The sequence below is a fragment of the Perissodus microlepis genome, chromosome 14 (assembly GCF_051167445.1).
Source record: "Perissodus microlepis isolate ML-2025 ecotype Zambia chromosome 14, ASM5116744v1, whole genome shotgun sequence".
NCBI classification, from domain to species: Eukaryota; Metazoa; Chordata; class Actinopteri; order Cichliformes; family Cichlidae; genus Perissodus; species Perissodus microlepis.
The window spans coordinates 22,784,772-22,802,719 of NC_140474.1; the positions used below are offsets into that span (position 1 = coordinate 22,784,772).

The 17,948-nt window shown below is 38.9% G+C and overlaps 1 protein-coding gene across 1 annotated transcript in view; it reads right to left on the reverse strand.

Moving 5' to 3' along the window:
- The window catches only part of kcnj5 (potassium inwardly rectifying channel subfamily J member 5), a 31,264-nt gene that overhangs the window by 9,579 nt on the left and 3,737 nt on the right, over nucleotides 1-17,948 (reverse strand). The window contains exons 2-3 of the mRNA XM_084950263.1: nucleotides 11,413-11,492; nucleotides 8,415-9,288 (exon numbers count right to left, since the gene is read on the reverse strand). Coding sequence (XP_084806389.1) covers nucleotides 8,415-9,288; nucleotides 11,413-11,475 — 937 coding nt within the window. The 5' untranslated portion in view covers nucleotides 11,476-11,492. The remainder of the gene's footprint in view (nucleotides 1-8,414; nucleotides 9,289-11,412; nucleotides 11,493-17,948) is intronic.

The window sequence follows — 17,948 nt, forward strand, 5'->3', positions numbered from 1 at the left end:
GCCAATATTGTGTGTGCACATGCTTTGATAGTCAAAAGGCAAAACAACTACGCATTGATTCATTTAAATGCTAAAGGCACATGTTAATTGCATGTTTGTAGCTTTTGCTCAGTAAAGTATTAAAGTATGGTTTAACACTGTGCCTTAACACAGGTGTGTTACTCAAATAGCAACAATAACAGCTTGGTGTAAGTATAAGACTTGGGAGGCAGCATTCACAATATATTTTATAACAGCATTTCTGCTTGCAAAAGTGTAACTGGTAACACTAACAATATATAAATAACGTCCTCATTTTATGTTTGACAGTAGGTAGTAGGTAAAGGTGAATGGCTTGGACATGAATTGAGCTGTGGTTTGGGGAAGGCCTCGAAGGGGACTGAAGAGGAAGAATTGAAAAGGGGAGGGATGGTGGGGTACGTAAACAAGATTGAACAGTTTGTAGGACTGGGGGAACCTATATAGATGAGAACCAGAAGGAGCAGTATGGAGGCGTGGTCCGGCTCGTGAAATTCCGATACTTAATCTCCAACTAAATAGCATTCCTTTTTGATGAGCTACATCCATGGTCTTGTTATTATACATGGTGGATGTGTGGCACAGCTACTGGAGCAGTGCAACTGTAAAAGTCCCTTTGCATGTTTTCTTTTATGACAAGTGCAAATGTCCACTCATGTTTACATATCATTTGTAGGCCTGAGAAAACTGGCTAACCTAAGTCGAACTCTTGCTATCGTTGTCATTAGTTATAACCGTGTTTTTCTTCCAGTGTAGGTAGCTGGTGTGAAATAGCCTTAAAAATGTGAGCTGCAGAAAGTTAGTGGTGCAGTTAATACGTTCTTGTTAATAAATTAAATATGACCTAAAGCTAAATAGCAGCTAGCATCAGAAACCACTGCATTTTTTTATTGAGGAAAAAATAATAAAACAGTATTCCACCATACCTCCTCATTGATAACTTTAAAGCAATTTTAAAATGGAGCATTTCAATATTTAATCATATAAAGTTGGGCTCCGAGGCTTACATATATTCATCATGGGCATAAATGTCTTGCTAATCTTGGGCTTTTATTGATTTCTTTGAACTGTTCTTTTTCCTGGGTGGAATTTGAACAGCATACATCTTTAATGACTTTACAATACAAACATTAAGTGCACAAGTGTGAATTTTCTCTAATCCACACAGGGACAAAATTCTTCCTACAGGCAACCAAACTAATATTTGGCCAAATGTCCAAACATTGTTGCACTGGACATGAGCGTTTTGCATATTTCTGGCTGGATCTTTTGAGCCTAATTCTTTGCAGAATTATTAGAGATTACTTAATTCTTTAGTTTTCCTGGTACGTACCTGGCTTTTAAGCAAAGTCTACATATGTTCATGTGGTTGAGGTCAGGGCTTTAGAAAAATAAATTGAGTGTGGACAGTGACACTGATGTTCTAGTAGTTTCCAGTTCATGGCAAGCTTGAGACTTAATGGTTCCTGGGTTTATTATGAACATCCTAACCATTTCTCTGTGACAGTTTGGCTCTTCTTTTAGGTCTTGGCAAAGGGGTGCCATACCCAAATAACTTATACTTACATACATTTGTTTGAAATGCTGCTCTTGGAATCTGTAGTTGTTTACTCAATATGCCTTAGGCTTATCAAGTTAAAAGGCATTATATAACCTTCAAGTGTTTGTATAGATTTGGGTCTGTATAGATGTGCTTTTGTCCTTGCATGGAACAAAGAATTCCAAATTGTATGGAAACCTGTCCACGCAATTTGTTTTTCAATAAAGATGTGTGCTGTACAATCATTCCACCCAGGAAAAAAGAACAGTTCAAAGAAATCATTTAAACCCCAAATTACCATGGCATTCGTGCCCACAGTGAGTGCATATAAACTTCTGACAGCAAAGTAAGTTTTCCCACTTCTCAGTATTCTGTCTGTTTTTATATCAGCAGCTTTGAAAAGTCTGCGACAATTAGCTAATAAGACTTACAGCTTTTAAAATAGCCACAAAATAATCACTGCCACAACTTTCCAAGCTGGAGCAATCATTCACACGCTCGATATGTAGCTGTATATCACTTTAAACTGCAAACATCTGACTTTCCATCGATAACCTTTGAAATAAATATCTGTATGTATGTAACATCCCCAAAAACATCAAGCATAGGATGAAACTGATATGGTATCTAGTGTGAGAGGAGAGGCTTTTGCACATTTTCTTCAGCTTTCCCTCTGGATATGAGTGGCCTACTTTCCACATTTAACTTGTGAAATATAGCATCTTTCAGTTCCTGATGACAAGAGATTCTATAATGTATTTTAAGGTTGTTGACATAGTATTTGATGTGTTTGTTTTAAAGCCCTAGTTTAGTAGTCTAAATCCATTAAGCTGTTCAATGAAGATCTTTAGTACCTTCTCCTGTTGGCATGTAGTGGTGCACAGGCTTTGTCATAACTGTCACAAAACAATATTTGACTTTATATTGGCCTTGTGGAAGATAGAGACCTCACAGATATAATTACAGTATTTTGCTAATGAATTAATTTAGTCCCTATTGTTGTGATCAGACAGTACTCCCACCCCCCCTTGTTTATTAGCCATTTTAATAAACAAAGATCCTCCTGATAGCCATGTGTAGATTGTTATTGTAAATTTCATTGTGATACATTATAAATATACAGTAAAAAAATGTTTCTTTTAGGATAATTTGGTCACTTCTGCAGAAGCAGTATCTGGAGATTTCTACAGCTTGTAAAGAGGACTCAGATTTGTGTCAGATTTGTTTCAGATTTGTTTCAGATTTGTTTCATCCATACAGTGAGTGCAACGAGTACATTTCCTCCAAAACAATGCCGCACAAATGTAGTAATCAGGGTGAATTTAAGAAAAAGAATTTTCCAAATGGAAACCATATATTTCATTGGTTTCCATTTGGAGGTGCAACTTTAAGTCTCATGGTATCATGCCTGCTGGAAAATGGAACAGATTCTTTTCCAAAGGAAAAAGGCTACCATGGAAAACTGCCGTCATGGAAAAAGATCATGACCTGTGAGTATACCATGACTTGAAATCCAGGTGGAAATGATTTGTTGAACTTGACATATCCTTACAGTAAGTGACAGTGATAGAGCCTAGAACATCATTGACACATAATGTGTTAGTCTCTTCTAGGTGATTTTGTTTACTACCAATGTGTCCATCGTGCAAATAGTTGTAGTAATCTTGCTAACGGATAAACCATATAAACAGTATCATCAAAAAAGTTAAATTGCAAAGGTCAAGTTGAAGGTTGTAACTTGACCATGTGTCTTGTCTCTTTTGTTTTTGCCCTCAAGGATTCCTGTCAGTACACACGTGTCCTCTGATGAACAAAGATGCTGAGGGCTTATCTTGTGACTTTCTTTCTGCTTTTTGTTTGTGGACCAAGGCAAAAACCTCGCAACAATCGACCATCCTTCTTCAATCTGAAAATCTGCTATTAAACATGCTCTAATGAACTTAACTGCTGCAGGCTTTGTATTGTAAATCAAGAATCAGCCTCTATCAAAGAATCACAAATGATGACCAAACAAGCAAATAAATAAACATAAACAATGAAAACTAACCAACTAACTAAATAAAAAAATAAATAAGTAATGACTCCTGAAATGTCATTCTAAGCTTAGTTATTGTTTGTATTAAACTTTAATGGCCCCATCTCAGCGTTTGAAAAGATTGTTTGCTTTATATTAATTCTGGCAGCCTACAGTCATATTCACTTTTTTTCTTTTCATTTTTATATATCGGTTTTATGAATTTCCTTGCAAAGTATAAAACAAAAAACAGCAGTGCAGACACTGTTGTTTTCACAAGCAACAATGATGATGATGCAATATTCTTTCTGTATTCTGAGAACTGGCATAAAACAGGGTTTATTTTATATATAAATATTGTGAAGGACACAGGGGACAAACACACTATGTTCAGTTCAGTTTAGAAACACTTCTCATAATGACAGCAAAGTTTGTTGTTAGCAACATAGTGTATATGACTGGGCCTCCATCACAGCAAGTACTAAATAGAATGAAGCATGGTCACGTACAGTGTTAGTTTCCTAATATAAAACATCAAAACTGCATCTGCTGTATGTTGCTGACAACAAACCTTTTTTTATTGTTTTAAAGTACCGCGGTGAGTGTTTTATGAATGGAGATGCTGTATGACTTTATCTCTTACATAGCTGTGGAGGAGTTTTGACCCACTCTTCTTTATAAAGGTGTATCAGTTCATCAAGGTTTGTGGGCCTGCATTTATGCTCAGCTTTCTTATGTTCCTGCCACTGGATTTCAGTCAGGTTTAGGTCTTTTCTTTTTCAGCCATTCTGTTTGATTCTGTCTACTTGGGTTCATTGTCCTGTTGCATCACTCAGTTTGGGGCAAGCTTTCACTGTAGGACAGACTGACTCACATTTACCTCTAAAATACTTCGGTATGCAGTACAGTTCACGGTCTACTCAATGACTGCAAGGTGCTCGGGGACTATGAATGCTAAACAAGCCCATATAATTAGCCCTGCACCACCATGCATTACAGTTGGTATAAGGTGTACATGTGGATATGTTGTGTTTGGTTTTTACCAACATGGTGCTCTGCATTATATCCAAACAACTTGCTCTTCTTTTTTCAGTTTCTTTGAGCCTTGCACAATCTGACCTTGGAATGAATTTATTGGGATATCTACTCTTGGGAAGACTGGCAGCTGTCTTGAATGCTTTCCACTTGTGAATGATCTTTCTCACAGGAGATGATCGACTTTATGCCAAATTGACTAGATTTAGGATCATTGCTGTATTGTCGCAGGGCCATTACCTTACAATCTGAATTGCCTTGAGGCCACTGTTGTTTTAATTTGGTGATATATAAGGAAAATCTAACTCAATTGAATGTATTTCCTCCAAACATTGTTTTAAACTGAATGTTTCAGACCTGACAAATACCTAAAACTCTACCTTTTAGAAGTGGCCACACTTGCTGATGATCACTTTATCAAGTGCATTTAATTAGGAGCATCTAGCTGCTACTTATTCTCTGAGTTTATACGGAAACATCAAGGGTGTACCTTTTATATTAAAGTGTTTCAGAATTTTGGCCATTGTTTTGTTTGAATAAATTGTGTAATATATATTTCCTGCTTTGCAGTTCATCTAAGGCACTGTTATTATTTCTTATCATGTCCCAATATGTAAAACTTTAGAATTTAAAGAGGGTGTACTTTCTTTTTACCGTGACCGTACATCTTAAATCTAGAGTCTGACTCAAAGTCACAGCCAGAGTGCAGCCAATGAGGAAATTACAAGCAAGGCACACTTTACTAAATTGAGTGCATAAAACGTAGTGCATGCACATGTAATACAATTTGCTCCCATGTTTTTAATAAATGTTGCCCCACATTTCCATAATTCTTGGCCACAGGATTCATTCCAGTGTTTTGATTCTCATTAAAGAAGCCACCCTCCAAAATGGATTATTGAATTGCACTGGACTGTGATGTAATTGAGAAGAGACCTTCTTCAAAAGTGCAACTTTGTAAAGGGATATTTTCCCAAAATCAGTCAAGACACCAAGAGCGTCCTGTTTGTTACACCACAACATTTTGTAAAAGAAAAAGGAAAAAAAAGAAAAAAATTTAGACAAATTTTGCATCATAATTATTGTTATTAAGATAACTAAAACCTCCACTGTAAAGGAGGGTCAGCAAATTGCTGTTTGCAATCATTGAATGACTTCTCTCTCATGCTGTGTTGCAGCATAAAAGCTCAAACCAAGGCACCAGTATTCTCATGTCGGGTATGGCTATTTTGAGAAAGATAGATGGATATTTGTTAATTGAGTTAATACAATATGGATTGCATGTTTGAGTCTGCATGCCAATTAATGAAAGAAGACTGAATCATTTATTTGCACTTTGCACACAGTCTCTGTGTGCTCTTCTCATAGCTGACTGCACGGCAATGTTATTTGCCTACATATGGCGTACTTTCATGAAAACTTGATTGTACCTCATTGTCCCCCCTTTACAACAGGGCAGAGGTGTTTGTGCTGTTGACCAGGGAAGTTTGGATCTCTGCTCTTTCCAGCAAAATAGCTGGTGCGATGACCTCATTTTATGTGAGAGAAAGACTAGCCTGTTGTGCTGGACTTCTCCATAAGCGCTTAACACTTATATAGCATTTAACAGGCTCTTTAGTATCTACAACTATGGCTATGCAGGAAATTTTTTTCAATCAAATCACCACCTTACCAGTTTGGAATTTTCAAATAGGTGTCATAAAACTGTTTAAAAAAGGTTTTATTATTTTTATTAAATAGTATTATTAAAAAAGTATTAATAAGTACTAATAAGTAATAATAATAATAATAAGTATTAATAAGTAATTCCCATTAAGACTTGCTTTATAGAAAAGGGAGTGAGGGAAGAAGGGGTGGCCTATTTTTTTGTTTGTTTTTATTAAAGTAAAACCATTCCTTGCTTTCAATTAAATATGAAATTTATAGCTTTTGTTGCATCAGCTAAAGTGATCCAAAGTCTTGTGTAAGAATCTCATTCAGTTTAAACTTTATTTTAAACTCCAATTTAAATTTGGAATAAAAAGTGTGAACATGATTGCATAATTTTACTCATCTTATACTCATTAGACTCGGTTATTGTATTGTGACATTTTCCCACGATTTTAAGTTGACTAACTGTGAAGTGTATTATAAGCCGCTTTTATTTCAGAGAGCCGCCTTTGTTATTGCAATTACACTTGAAAAGCAAAATTTGGTTTAATATGTCATGTTTGTGTTTTGCTTTTTTTTAAAAAAAAAAAAAAACAAATAATGTGGAAGCGCCTCTTGTAAGTGATTTCCAGAGCCTGACTCACCATTATGCTGCACACCACAGGCTACACAGCTAACAAGTAATGGCTGCGAGAGCATGAAGCCAGTTTCACCAACCACGTATGTATCGCTTCCAAAATATATGTGACGACATCCACATGAGGTCGTACGCAGGATATTTTGTTTATTAATGACTTTTTATTTTCCTAACGACACGTAAAGCCTGGGCCTGAGGTAGCTTTCTGTCTGTCACTGTGTTCTTTCTCACGCACAGAATGAAAGTCTCACATACGAAAAAGGAAGTGGGGGAGGGCTGGTGGATGGTCAGATTAGTTTGTTGCCTAGCGGTCAAGGACAGTGACGACATAACCCCTGCATGATGCCATGGTCTCTGCCGGTGAAGCGAAAGGTGATTTAATGCCTGAGTCAAGTATCAAGCAGTGTGAGCAGGAAGTGGGATGACTGCTGGTGCTTTGCAGGAAAAAGGAAATAAATAAATAAATAAGATGAAATAGAGCAGAAATGTTCACACGAATGCAAAGCTGTGTCTGGTCATATTAGGTCATTTGATGGTTTGTTAGACTTATCAAAAAGCCAACTGTGGCATCATCAGACCGCTAATCACTGTGTGTCTCCTTTACTCATGTGAAGTATGATGCAATTCAATAAAGTAAATTAGTAGCATGTATAATTCAATTAATTTAAAATGAGTATATTGTAATCAGTCCTTCAACAAAGGCCATTAAAAAATGCAGGTTTGGCATATAAACAATACTTGATTTAGCCAAAGCCACAGGAACAAGTTAGATTGACAAATGAACAGCTATCTATGGGCCGTGTTTTTGCAAATCCCTTCAGTGGCACATGGACATCATAATCTTTCATATTTTTTGACTTGTGTTGAACTTGTGGCCTTGACTGCAGTTTTAAGCTGGGAAATACAAGCTCTCTGGAACTTTACAGAAACACCTGGTCATCTCTGCCCCATTAATGTAACCAGCCTGCAGCACTTTTCAGGACTGCTTGGTTTTTACCAAAAACACACGCCAACATTGCAGGTAGGTACGCTTCACTGAATTGAAAATAAACAGTATCAAAGGCAAAACTTTGAAGTAGCAACAGTAGAGATGCCGGTACAGATAAACATTTGTAAAGAGGTTTTAGAGTTTATTTGTCTGCCTCGGTTGAAGGAAGAAATATTTAGTTTTGCAGTTATGGATTAAATAAAAGAACAGTCAACAACTGTTGTGGAATTAAGAAAATATACATTTCAAACAATTTATTGACTCTAAACTGACCCATATAGATTAGGAAAGATCTTTCATGCATTATTATTAGGTTTTAATTAGTATCTCTGTCTTTCCATCAATTACACCATTTCCAGTCACCAGCGCTTACTGGCAGGCTCACCTTTCCTCTTTCGCCTCTCCATCCATTAATCCATCCTAGCTCACTGCTTGCAAGATTTCCTCATCTCTTTTTTTATTGACTTATCCTCATTTGTATGCCCTCCCATACTTCCTTTACCCCTTCCTGATAATCTTACCCCCTTCATACCTGTGGCCTCCACCATTCCCTCAAGAATAACCACAATCTCGAACTCCTCCTTTTCCATTTGCGCCAGGGACATTTCCCAGAAGGGGCTCTTCTCATTTATTTCATGAGAGATGATGAGTGGTGAGACCAAGAACAGCCGGTCATCCCCTGTGTCAAAGCCAATGTTGATGTCAGTCTGGTTGAGCGGGATGAACTCCCCCTCTTTGGTCTGCTGTGAGCGGATCAGCTTTGCTCGAATCGATGCCTCCACAATGTGAGAGTTCCTCAGGTCGCCCACCCGAAACATCAGGCACATCTTGTTATCTCGCACCGATATGACAGCGTTGTGTGAGAACATGAGGGTCTCAGCACGGTTCTTTGGCTGTGAAATCTTAACAAACATGCAGCCCACCATCATGGCATTGACAATGGAACCCAAGATGGCCTGCACCAAAAGTAGTATAATACCTTCGGGGCATTTTTCGGTGATTACACGATAACCATACCCAATGGTGGTCTCCGTTTCAATGGAGAAGAGGAAGGCTGAGACAAAACTATTAAGGTTCTCCACACAGGGGGTCCAGCCCTCCTCGTCACCATGCACTAGATCCCCACGGATGAGTGCGATCAGCCACCAAAGAAACCCAAAGAAGAGCCAGTTGACTACATAGACCAGTGTGAAAATAAAGAAACTAAGACGCCAGCGTAGGTCCACCAGCGTAGTGAACAAGTCACTGAGGTAACGGTAGGTCTCTTGCACGTTTCCATGATGAACGTTGCATTTACCATCCTTTTGCACGTAGCGCTGACGTGGCTTCTTCACTGGGTCGGCTATCAGGTGGGTTCGCTCTGTAGAGATCTGAGGCTCCCTCAAATGTTTGGGAAGCTTCTTCACCTATGTGAAAGAAAAAAGACAGAGAGTGCCAAAGTAAGGAAAAGAAAGACGGTCAAAGAAATTAGGCATGAAAAGACAGAATTAGAGGGATATTTTACCCACATTGATTTGCTCTGAAGAATTTGTTAGGTATAGTGTGCTGGAAGATGTATGTGTTAACTATCACTGCAGTATGGGATTTTCTATCAGGTTTTGCTAAGCCACACTAGAGGTGAGGGAGAGAAGATAAGCGAGGCAAATCAAATTAAGAGCCGTTATAAAGTCACTTTGTAGATGTCTATGTATACACAGAGGGCAAAAAAGAAACAGAGAGTAAGGACACAACAAGAACACAAGGACACTCAAGCCTTTGTCTATGTTGGCCCAGCTCCAGCGAGGCAATCTGGCTCCACAACTGTGCCCTGCCTTCCTCCCTGTCCCTTGTGTTCTTTTGCACTCTATGGAACATTTGCAACCTCGGATAAGAACAGATCTACCACCATCCTTTAAAAGACCCTTTAAAAGACCCTAAAAAAACTGATGTATAACTAAAGAATCACCTTACACTTGTAGGCATTATTATAATATCATATTATAATATCATATTTTGTTGAGTTTATTTATGGTTAGAAAAGGCAATGCTTCACAATGTAGCTATAAATTCAAACATGATTTGGAAAAAAATGTTTTTTTGGCCTCCCTCTTACACAAATAAATACATAAAAGACCAACATACACCAAAGACAATGTTTTAAGGGACCTTTCAGAAAAGCACAGGGACTCTTTATTGAGACACTGACGCTGTCAGATCTCAGTTGGTAAATGAAATGATTGTGTCAAGACGAGACAACGATTGTGTCTCTTTCTGCTAATCTTACACCTGCAAACCATTTCTCCCCACAGCCACACGTTCATCAACAGGAAAGTTACATCCATCATAGGGATGATCATTATCGTAGTTTAGTTGGAGAACAGCACAGTGTGAGCCACAAACAGTGTCCTTTTTGGTGCCTTTGATTGTAATGCCTGAAAAATAAAACCTGCCGGATTTTTATTTTAATTTTCAAATAGTTTTACTGTGTCAGCTGCTTTTTAACTGCAGCTGTGCTAGGTCACATCTATATACTATTGATTTTCTAGATATAGATTTAATGTAATCAGTTTTTAAGGACCATTTCGAAAAAGAAGAATTGAAAGACTATTCTTATTGATCTGCATTGCAATTAGTGGCTTGATGACCGTGCGTTCACTAAATGTCAATGCGGTTCCTTATTACAGACCATAGTCAGGGAAAATGCATCAAACAGTCATGCAGAATGCAGTCGGCACACCGCTTTTTAAGGTAATGCTTTAAGCGTTTCTTCTCTACTGACAAGATGACTTGACGTATGGCCGTGTTTTCTCGAGTTGTTAAATGCTACTACAGAGGTTTTCAATGAAAGACAGCCAAAACAGGCCTTTTCATTTCCACTCTTTGAGCTGGGTTAATTGAGTGATAGATGAAGACATCACAGCTAGTGCTGCCCAAACTCCAGCCTTTGTAGTCAATACTGTCCCTGGGGGTGATGGCCCTTAAAACAAATTCATTAGCTGTCTCTGTTTGGCACTAGTAAGTACTGGGGGTTTTCTCTCACTGAGCCTCGCCAGACAAGGTTGAGTAAGCTGCATAAGTTTCAATCAGCTTGGAAATTCAGGATGGATAACAACTCCACTAGTTATTTGGGATGGCTGTTTTTTTGGTCATTATCTTCACTGCCAGGTAAACTGAATTAAACACTTATTTAAACTACTAAAAAAATTACACTTTGGTAGCCTTAATTCATGTCCATAGTACTTATTTTATCTATTCAATAATTCTACAGCATATCTACTTTATAGGGTAGATAGGTTCTTAAGCATTTCCATAATTTTTTTGAAAATGTCAAATTGCTTTGTTTTCAATGTCAGATCTTTCCATATTATTCATTCTTATCTTCTCTCTATATATCTCTCATCTATTTTTCTACCCCTGCTTTCCCAAAAACAAGGTCTCACCTCCGCTCTCTCATATAGTTTCTCTAGTATTTCACATTTAGTCTCTCCCAGTTGTTTAAATATAAAGTAATAGAGATTGGGCAAAATACAGTGTGTGTACTGTGCGAATACCTGTGCAGGGGTGACGCCTATCTCCATGTTGTGGTCCATTAGGACTCGGGAATCTCCTGCCATCCTCAGCTGGAGCTAACCTGTCGAAAATGAAAAAGTGCTTCATGGGATTTGTTATACTAAACATATTTCCAGAATGGTCATTTGTTTATTAAAATAAACCAATGCGACAAACAATAAAAGGTCATAGCTATGTTACTGAAAGAGTACATACTGCATTGTAGGTACAATCTCAGGCTTTTTACATTTCAACCCCTAGGTATTGCATTACAGATACAGGTATTGCGTGAACACATTGCATTTAGTTGCATCCATTACTGAAGCTGATTTGGTCCGTGTGCAACTGTAGCAAGATTTGGGTGCTTTAGAAAATATGTTGGTCATAACTTTTGCAGACAGGATTTGTAGGCTCAGCCAGTGGTTTAAGGCTGTCTGGTTTATGTTCACAGGATCTCGACTCTGCTTTTTGTGGATTGTTGACCTCCAGCTTACACTGGGACAGTTTTCCTTAGCACCTCCAGATCTGAGGCAGTGGTTTTAAGCTAAAAAAAATGGTAGGTTCCAGACTGGGAAGGAGTTGTTGCACCAATAAAGTATCTCAGGCCTGGTTCAAAGGAGGGATGAGGATCCAGCTTGAAATTAAGAGGTGGACTGGTGAGAATGAGAGGTGAGTTGAGTGAGTGTTGATTTGCTGTTTCTTCTTCACTCTTTTTTTTTCCCCACTAACTGTGTTTTTACACCATTCTGAATTTAATCATTAGTTATTATTAATCTCTGGCAGGTCTTTACCTTGCAACATAAAGTATCTTGAGACAACTATTGTTGTGATTTGGCGCTATATAAATAAAATCTAATTAAAACTGAATTAAACCACGCCTACAACATATAGGTAGAAAATGAAAGAATAACATCACCCATGAAAGTGCACTCTTTTACAAAACAGACTCAATAAAACAAACTTCAAATGGTTTCTAGGTTCACTCTTGGATCTCAGTAATTCAGGAAGTACTCAGAATAGAGATGGCACATTGAAAGAAGACAGTTTGGGCAACAGCACGCTTCCTGGACACTTCTTAAGGCGAGGTGTTTTGAGCACCCAAAACACTTGGCCTGAAGAGGATACACTTAGGAGCTCATGTCTCATCTGGCCTGGGAGCCAGTAGCTGCATAGAAAGAAGGTGTGTCTCTGCTCAGACTGCTTCTCCAAGACCAGGACTCAGATAAGCAGAAAATGGATGAATGGCTTTGAAATCGCATGAATTTGTCATTATGTCAGGGTTTGCCAGATGGTATATTAAGACGTCACAGAAAGCTATAAGGTTAAAAAAGGTCAAGCCATTGCAGTTGTAATTGTTGCAATATATTTTTTCAAAAGTCTATATAAAGATTTTTTTCATGTAGGCATTTCCAGGGATGTACTTGTGGGGGGAAATTACTGTTATGGCAGCTTGACTTTGCTGCGTAGAAGCAAAAGTAAGCTTATTTTTGAAGAAAACAAAAGACATTCAAAATATAAAGGCACAAAATGTCTTTATTTTTTTACCCCTCTTTAACTGCTTGTTAACCCAAATATCTAACCAACAAATCACAAGACAGCAGCTCAATGTATTTAGGAATGCAGACATGGCCAAGACATTCAGCTAAAGTTCAAACTGTGTCAGAAATGAGGAAGAAAGGTGATTTATGTGAATCTGAACGTGAGACAGCTGCTGACCTGCTAGGATTTTTCCCATTTTTCCTGACCTTTTTGTTTTTATAATGGTCAGTAAAACACAAAATATCCAGTTAGTGGCAGTTCACTGGCATAAAATGTCTTGCTGATATTAGAGGTCAGTGGAGAATGACCAAATGCTGACAGGGAGACAACAACAACTGAAAAACAAAGCAAAAAAACAAACAAACCAAACACTCATTACAATTAAGTTATGGAGAAGAGCGTCTCTGAATGCACAACATGAAGCAGATTGGCTACAGCAGCAGAAGACCACACAGGTCCCAATTATGTCATCAAAATGAGGATACATTAGAAAATGCGTCTAGTTGTACCAGTTAAGTAATGCAGCCCATCTGAGTATTGTTGCTGACCCTGTTATCCCTTTATGACCACAGTGCACCCATCTTCTGGTGCCACAAAACTCCAGTCACCTCAAACTGGTTTCTTGAATGACATTGAGTTGAGCCTTAATCAGTGAGAACACAGCCATATGTATTTATTAGTATTTAGCTCAAAAAACTGCTGTACGTGATCACCGCCAAGAAGAGCTAGCATCATGGCCGCACACTGCTAGTTAATGAACACAGCACACTGCCAAACTAGAGCACTGAACGTGCCAAAATGTTTGCTGACAGTGTAGTTTACATGTTTTATCAATAACTGTACTGGCAATCCACTATCTGCATGTAGCAAGTCAAGCATGAATATTTTTTCACGGTTATGTTTTGGTATACACAGCGCAGGGAACATTTGAGGTCAAGACTGAATCACAAGACAGGATGTGAGCATTTGTTACATAAACCTAACCACACTGAGGATATCAGCTGTGAGGCTGAGCATTTCCATGAATTCAGTTTCTTGTAAACTAGGTTTGACAAAGCAAATCATTTGTGCATTATTTCATGCACAAAATAATGCACACAAATGGAGGACATGAGGGCAAAAGTCAGCACCTGAACAACCCTGATGTGCTCCCTTAATTTTATTTCCAGTTCAGACTCATGAAGTAAATATTAAATATTTGACTATAACCACCTTGCCAAACAAGACCTAAGTAAGGGATTAGCTGACCTCATCACGTGGGAGGTGACCCAGTGCCCAATGCTGACCAATTTGCCTGGATGATGAGGCTCAGCTGCACATTTTTATTTTAATGATGTCATTTTCCCAAAGAGCAGGCTCCTCATCACCATCGTTGCCAGTTCTTGTGACTGTGTGTACCCACTCGCACACACCGCTCTCTCGATAAAAAACGAAACAACAACAACAAAAAACCCCGAACACTGCTTTCACTCTATTCATCATCCTGCCCATTAAATTTAATGATTATTCTCTTAATCAGTTAGTGGCAGAGAAATAAGCACCTTCAGCTGTTACCTTCCCTTTACATTTATTCCAATATAAAATGAGCATACATATTTTCTTTGTGGTTGTTTTTAGCACAACTGAAGCCAGTAGGTGATGTGCAGTGACAGTCTCCGGTGCAGTGTGATGCGGTTTTAAAGAGTTTTTCCTCTGCTCTTGAGTTGTATTACAAAACAGGTATTTTTAAACATCTGTTGTGTGAGGTCCAAAGTGACAGGGAAAGTAGAAAGGGAACACTTTGAACGTCTCCTGAATGATGTGGGATTTAATTACTGCCACTACTATAATTTTAGAGGGAAGTGGTGCGTATGTGGGGATTCAGATAAAGCCCTAGTTTTGGAAGCAATCTTACTACACCTTTGGAGCCCCAAAAGAGGCAATTAATTTATAGAGCCCCTGGGTGTTATTTGAAAATCAGATACTTTTAATTTGCTCAAAGAACAAGGGATACACGGGGCCTTGAAAGTAACCAAGCAAAGGAACAGTAAATTACCTTTGTGGCTCGTTCTTGACCTTAACAACACCTGACATTTCTTTGCCATCTGTCTTTGATGTTACTTTATTTGATCACTGACAAACGAGGGGAGGGAATACAAAAGCGAGCACAGGGGAAGTGAGAGGACCACGTCACAAACCAGATCCACACAGGAATGTAGTGTTGACAATGATCGTCCAAAGCAAAGGGCAGAGTGACGTGACAGGCATCTGAGCAGAGAAAACACAGACAGACAGACAGACAGACAGCAGAGGTGCGCACAAAGCTTTCAGCATAACTTGCTGAATACATTGCAGGGGTTGCAAGGTCTCGCTTTCTGACTCGTTTTTTTTTAGGTTCTCCCATGAATTAAATATGATTCCCCAGAGATTTGTGAACTCCAGACCCGTGTGCGCTTTCAGAAAGGCTGTAATTGCAGTGTCTGCTCGCAGTTGCAGATTCAACAAGCCCGAATGAGAAGTGTTCGAAATGGATACCAGCTGGGGTGTTTTATCTCAGCGCTTTAAGAGGGTAACAAGCATTTATCTTGTTACCCGAAGAGTGACAGGATGCTTTGGTTGAATTGTGTTTGTGTCCTGATAACAAGAGCACTCATCTATTGTGTTTAAAGCCAAGAGGTACTAGTAAACCAGGCAACTTGCCTCCTAAGGGATATCTACACTACATATATTTCCCTTATTTGCTGACACCGCATGCTATAAACAATTATCCATACAGAGCGCAGCAAAATGTGCTTTGTTCTCCGTCTAACCTGTAGCAAGCACTATAATTTCCCCTCAGGGGCTGACTGGTACTGAATAGCATTTGCTTTGTGATTTAATTTCCTATATTTTCCTGAACTTCAGAAACTTGTATTGTCAGCTTTGTGAAGTAAGAGCGAGCTTGTAACTGAGCTAAGAGAGGTTCACATCAATACTAATCACCAACATGCAAATAAAGACCTTGAATCAGATCCAATCCTGAATTATAATTCTTACTTGATCAACTGTTTGGTTCAGTAATCCCCCAATTTCTTCTTTATTTCACATTATGTGGAGATTATCGATTGTGCTTTCCTTATTTCCTGTCGAAAAGCTTTGCAATTGTGCTTATTTTGGAAATGCTGACGCTGACGCTCGCCCCAGTCAGGAATAACTTTCAGGATCCAAAATAAAAGATAAAATCTGCAGTATTTTTAATACAAATAAAACAGCATGCATTTTTAGTGACTTCACACTAGACTTTTACCTGACAGTGGTGCTTCATTTCACCATTCCTCATTGACCTTTCTGCTGAGCATGACAGGGTTACAAATGGCAGCAAGATATGCAGCAAACACAGCAGTATCCCTTAGTTCAACGGTAAAAACAGGACTATTGGAGGATCTCATCCATAGATTTTGAGCTCATGGATGAGTGTTTTCTGTTGTTTCATCAAAAAAAAAAAGAAAGACAAATGGTGCTGATAGTGAGAAAAAAATAAAAACACAGGCTGAGGATGAAGAATAAGAAAAAATAGAATAAAAAGAGAAGAAAGGCAGATGTTGCTAATTTTGTGAAGATGTTTTTAGGATTATCTTAAGACATTAAGACGTCAGCTAGATTTAGGTTTACCAGTCCCTGCGTGTTAAAGATATCTGCACTGGTAGAGTCTTTCTACAGGAGCACAAGAGCTTTGTATTTGCTTGACTGTCCATGCTTCTCCACTCCTCCCTTCAGTCATGGTTACTGGACCTGTCATGATTATCCAAGGCTAAGACTGGCCCATAAAATAACATGGCTTCATCCCTATCTCTGCTCACTTATGACACTTTGAGGTCGGGCAGGTCAAATGACTAAAAATGTCCCCAGCTAGTTTGTCTCCAGGCTCTGCAAACACACACACGCACACACACGAACTTACCAACTTACCATGTACCATTTTCCCATTATGCCCGATAGTGAGCTGAGTGTATCCAGTTGTGCCCTTCCTTCGAATGACCTTCTCCGGAGTGACACTGCTGCACCAAGACATTCCATTCACACTGGAGAAATAATTTTCCTAATGATTCATCCCACTCTCTCACACACACATCCTTTGCATCACACCTTCCTTGATTGAGTCTTTTCACTACTGTACAGTTTTTACAAAAAATTCACCAAAGCCAAAAATGTCAGTCTTCCACTAAGATGAGCACCTTTACAAAAGAAAAAGTGATGGCCATTTCACATTGCTGCTGAAGTGGGAGTCGATGGGATTAAAACCCAACACCTACTGGAGCCAAATCGCACCCTCTTCAACCATGCTGGCCTGAAGTGTGAGAGACGTGATGGAAACAGAAGTGAGATGTGTGAGGCAGAGAGGTGGATATGCTCCCTAACACCCCCTAACTTCTTCTGTGCAGTCTATAAATTGGACCCACTGATACAAATTCTCTGCATCCAAAATCAGTCTTAATCCTCTGCCTCATCTAACTGTAGAGGACAGAACAGGAGGGGAAGATGAGGTGAAGTGAGGCCACAAGCATGGTAGGGGTGGGGCTGCAGAGCCGGGCAGCACATGGAGAATGGTGGAAGAGCCAAAGGTCATGATCTGGATCAGAATTCATAACATGCTTCACTGTGTCCCCGTGCTTGTCCCTTTGAGGATGCTCCTTCTCCATAGTCAGCACATACTAAGTCAGAATGAAATGAGATTAGGGTCTGTCAGTTGCATGTTAAAAAACAAAAAACAAAACAAACCCAAACCTTATTCCAGTGTGTTGGGTATAGCAGCAGAGTAACAAGGTCTCTGCTCAGTTTTTTGCTGACGTGTCCTTCAGCGGAAAGCTCAAACCTCTGTTTCTGACAGCAGATGACATGCTGTGAGTGAGTCCAATCTGCATAAATGTGAAGCAAGTTGGTGTCGAAGCAAAAAAGCAGAGCAATCTTGAAAACATTCTTTCAAAAGATGTCAAATTAAAAAAGAACATGGTGTCACTCCACAGGCCTTAACCGTGCAGCA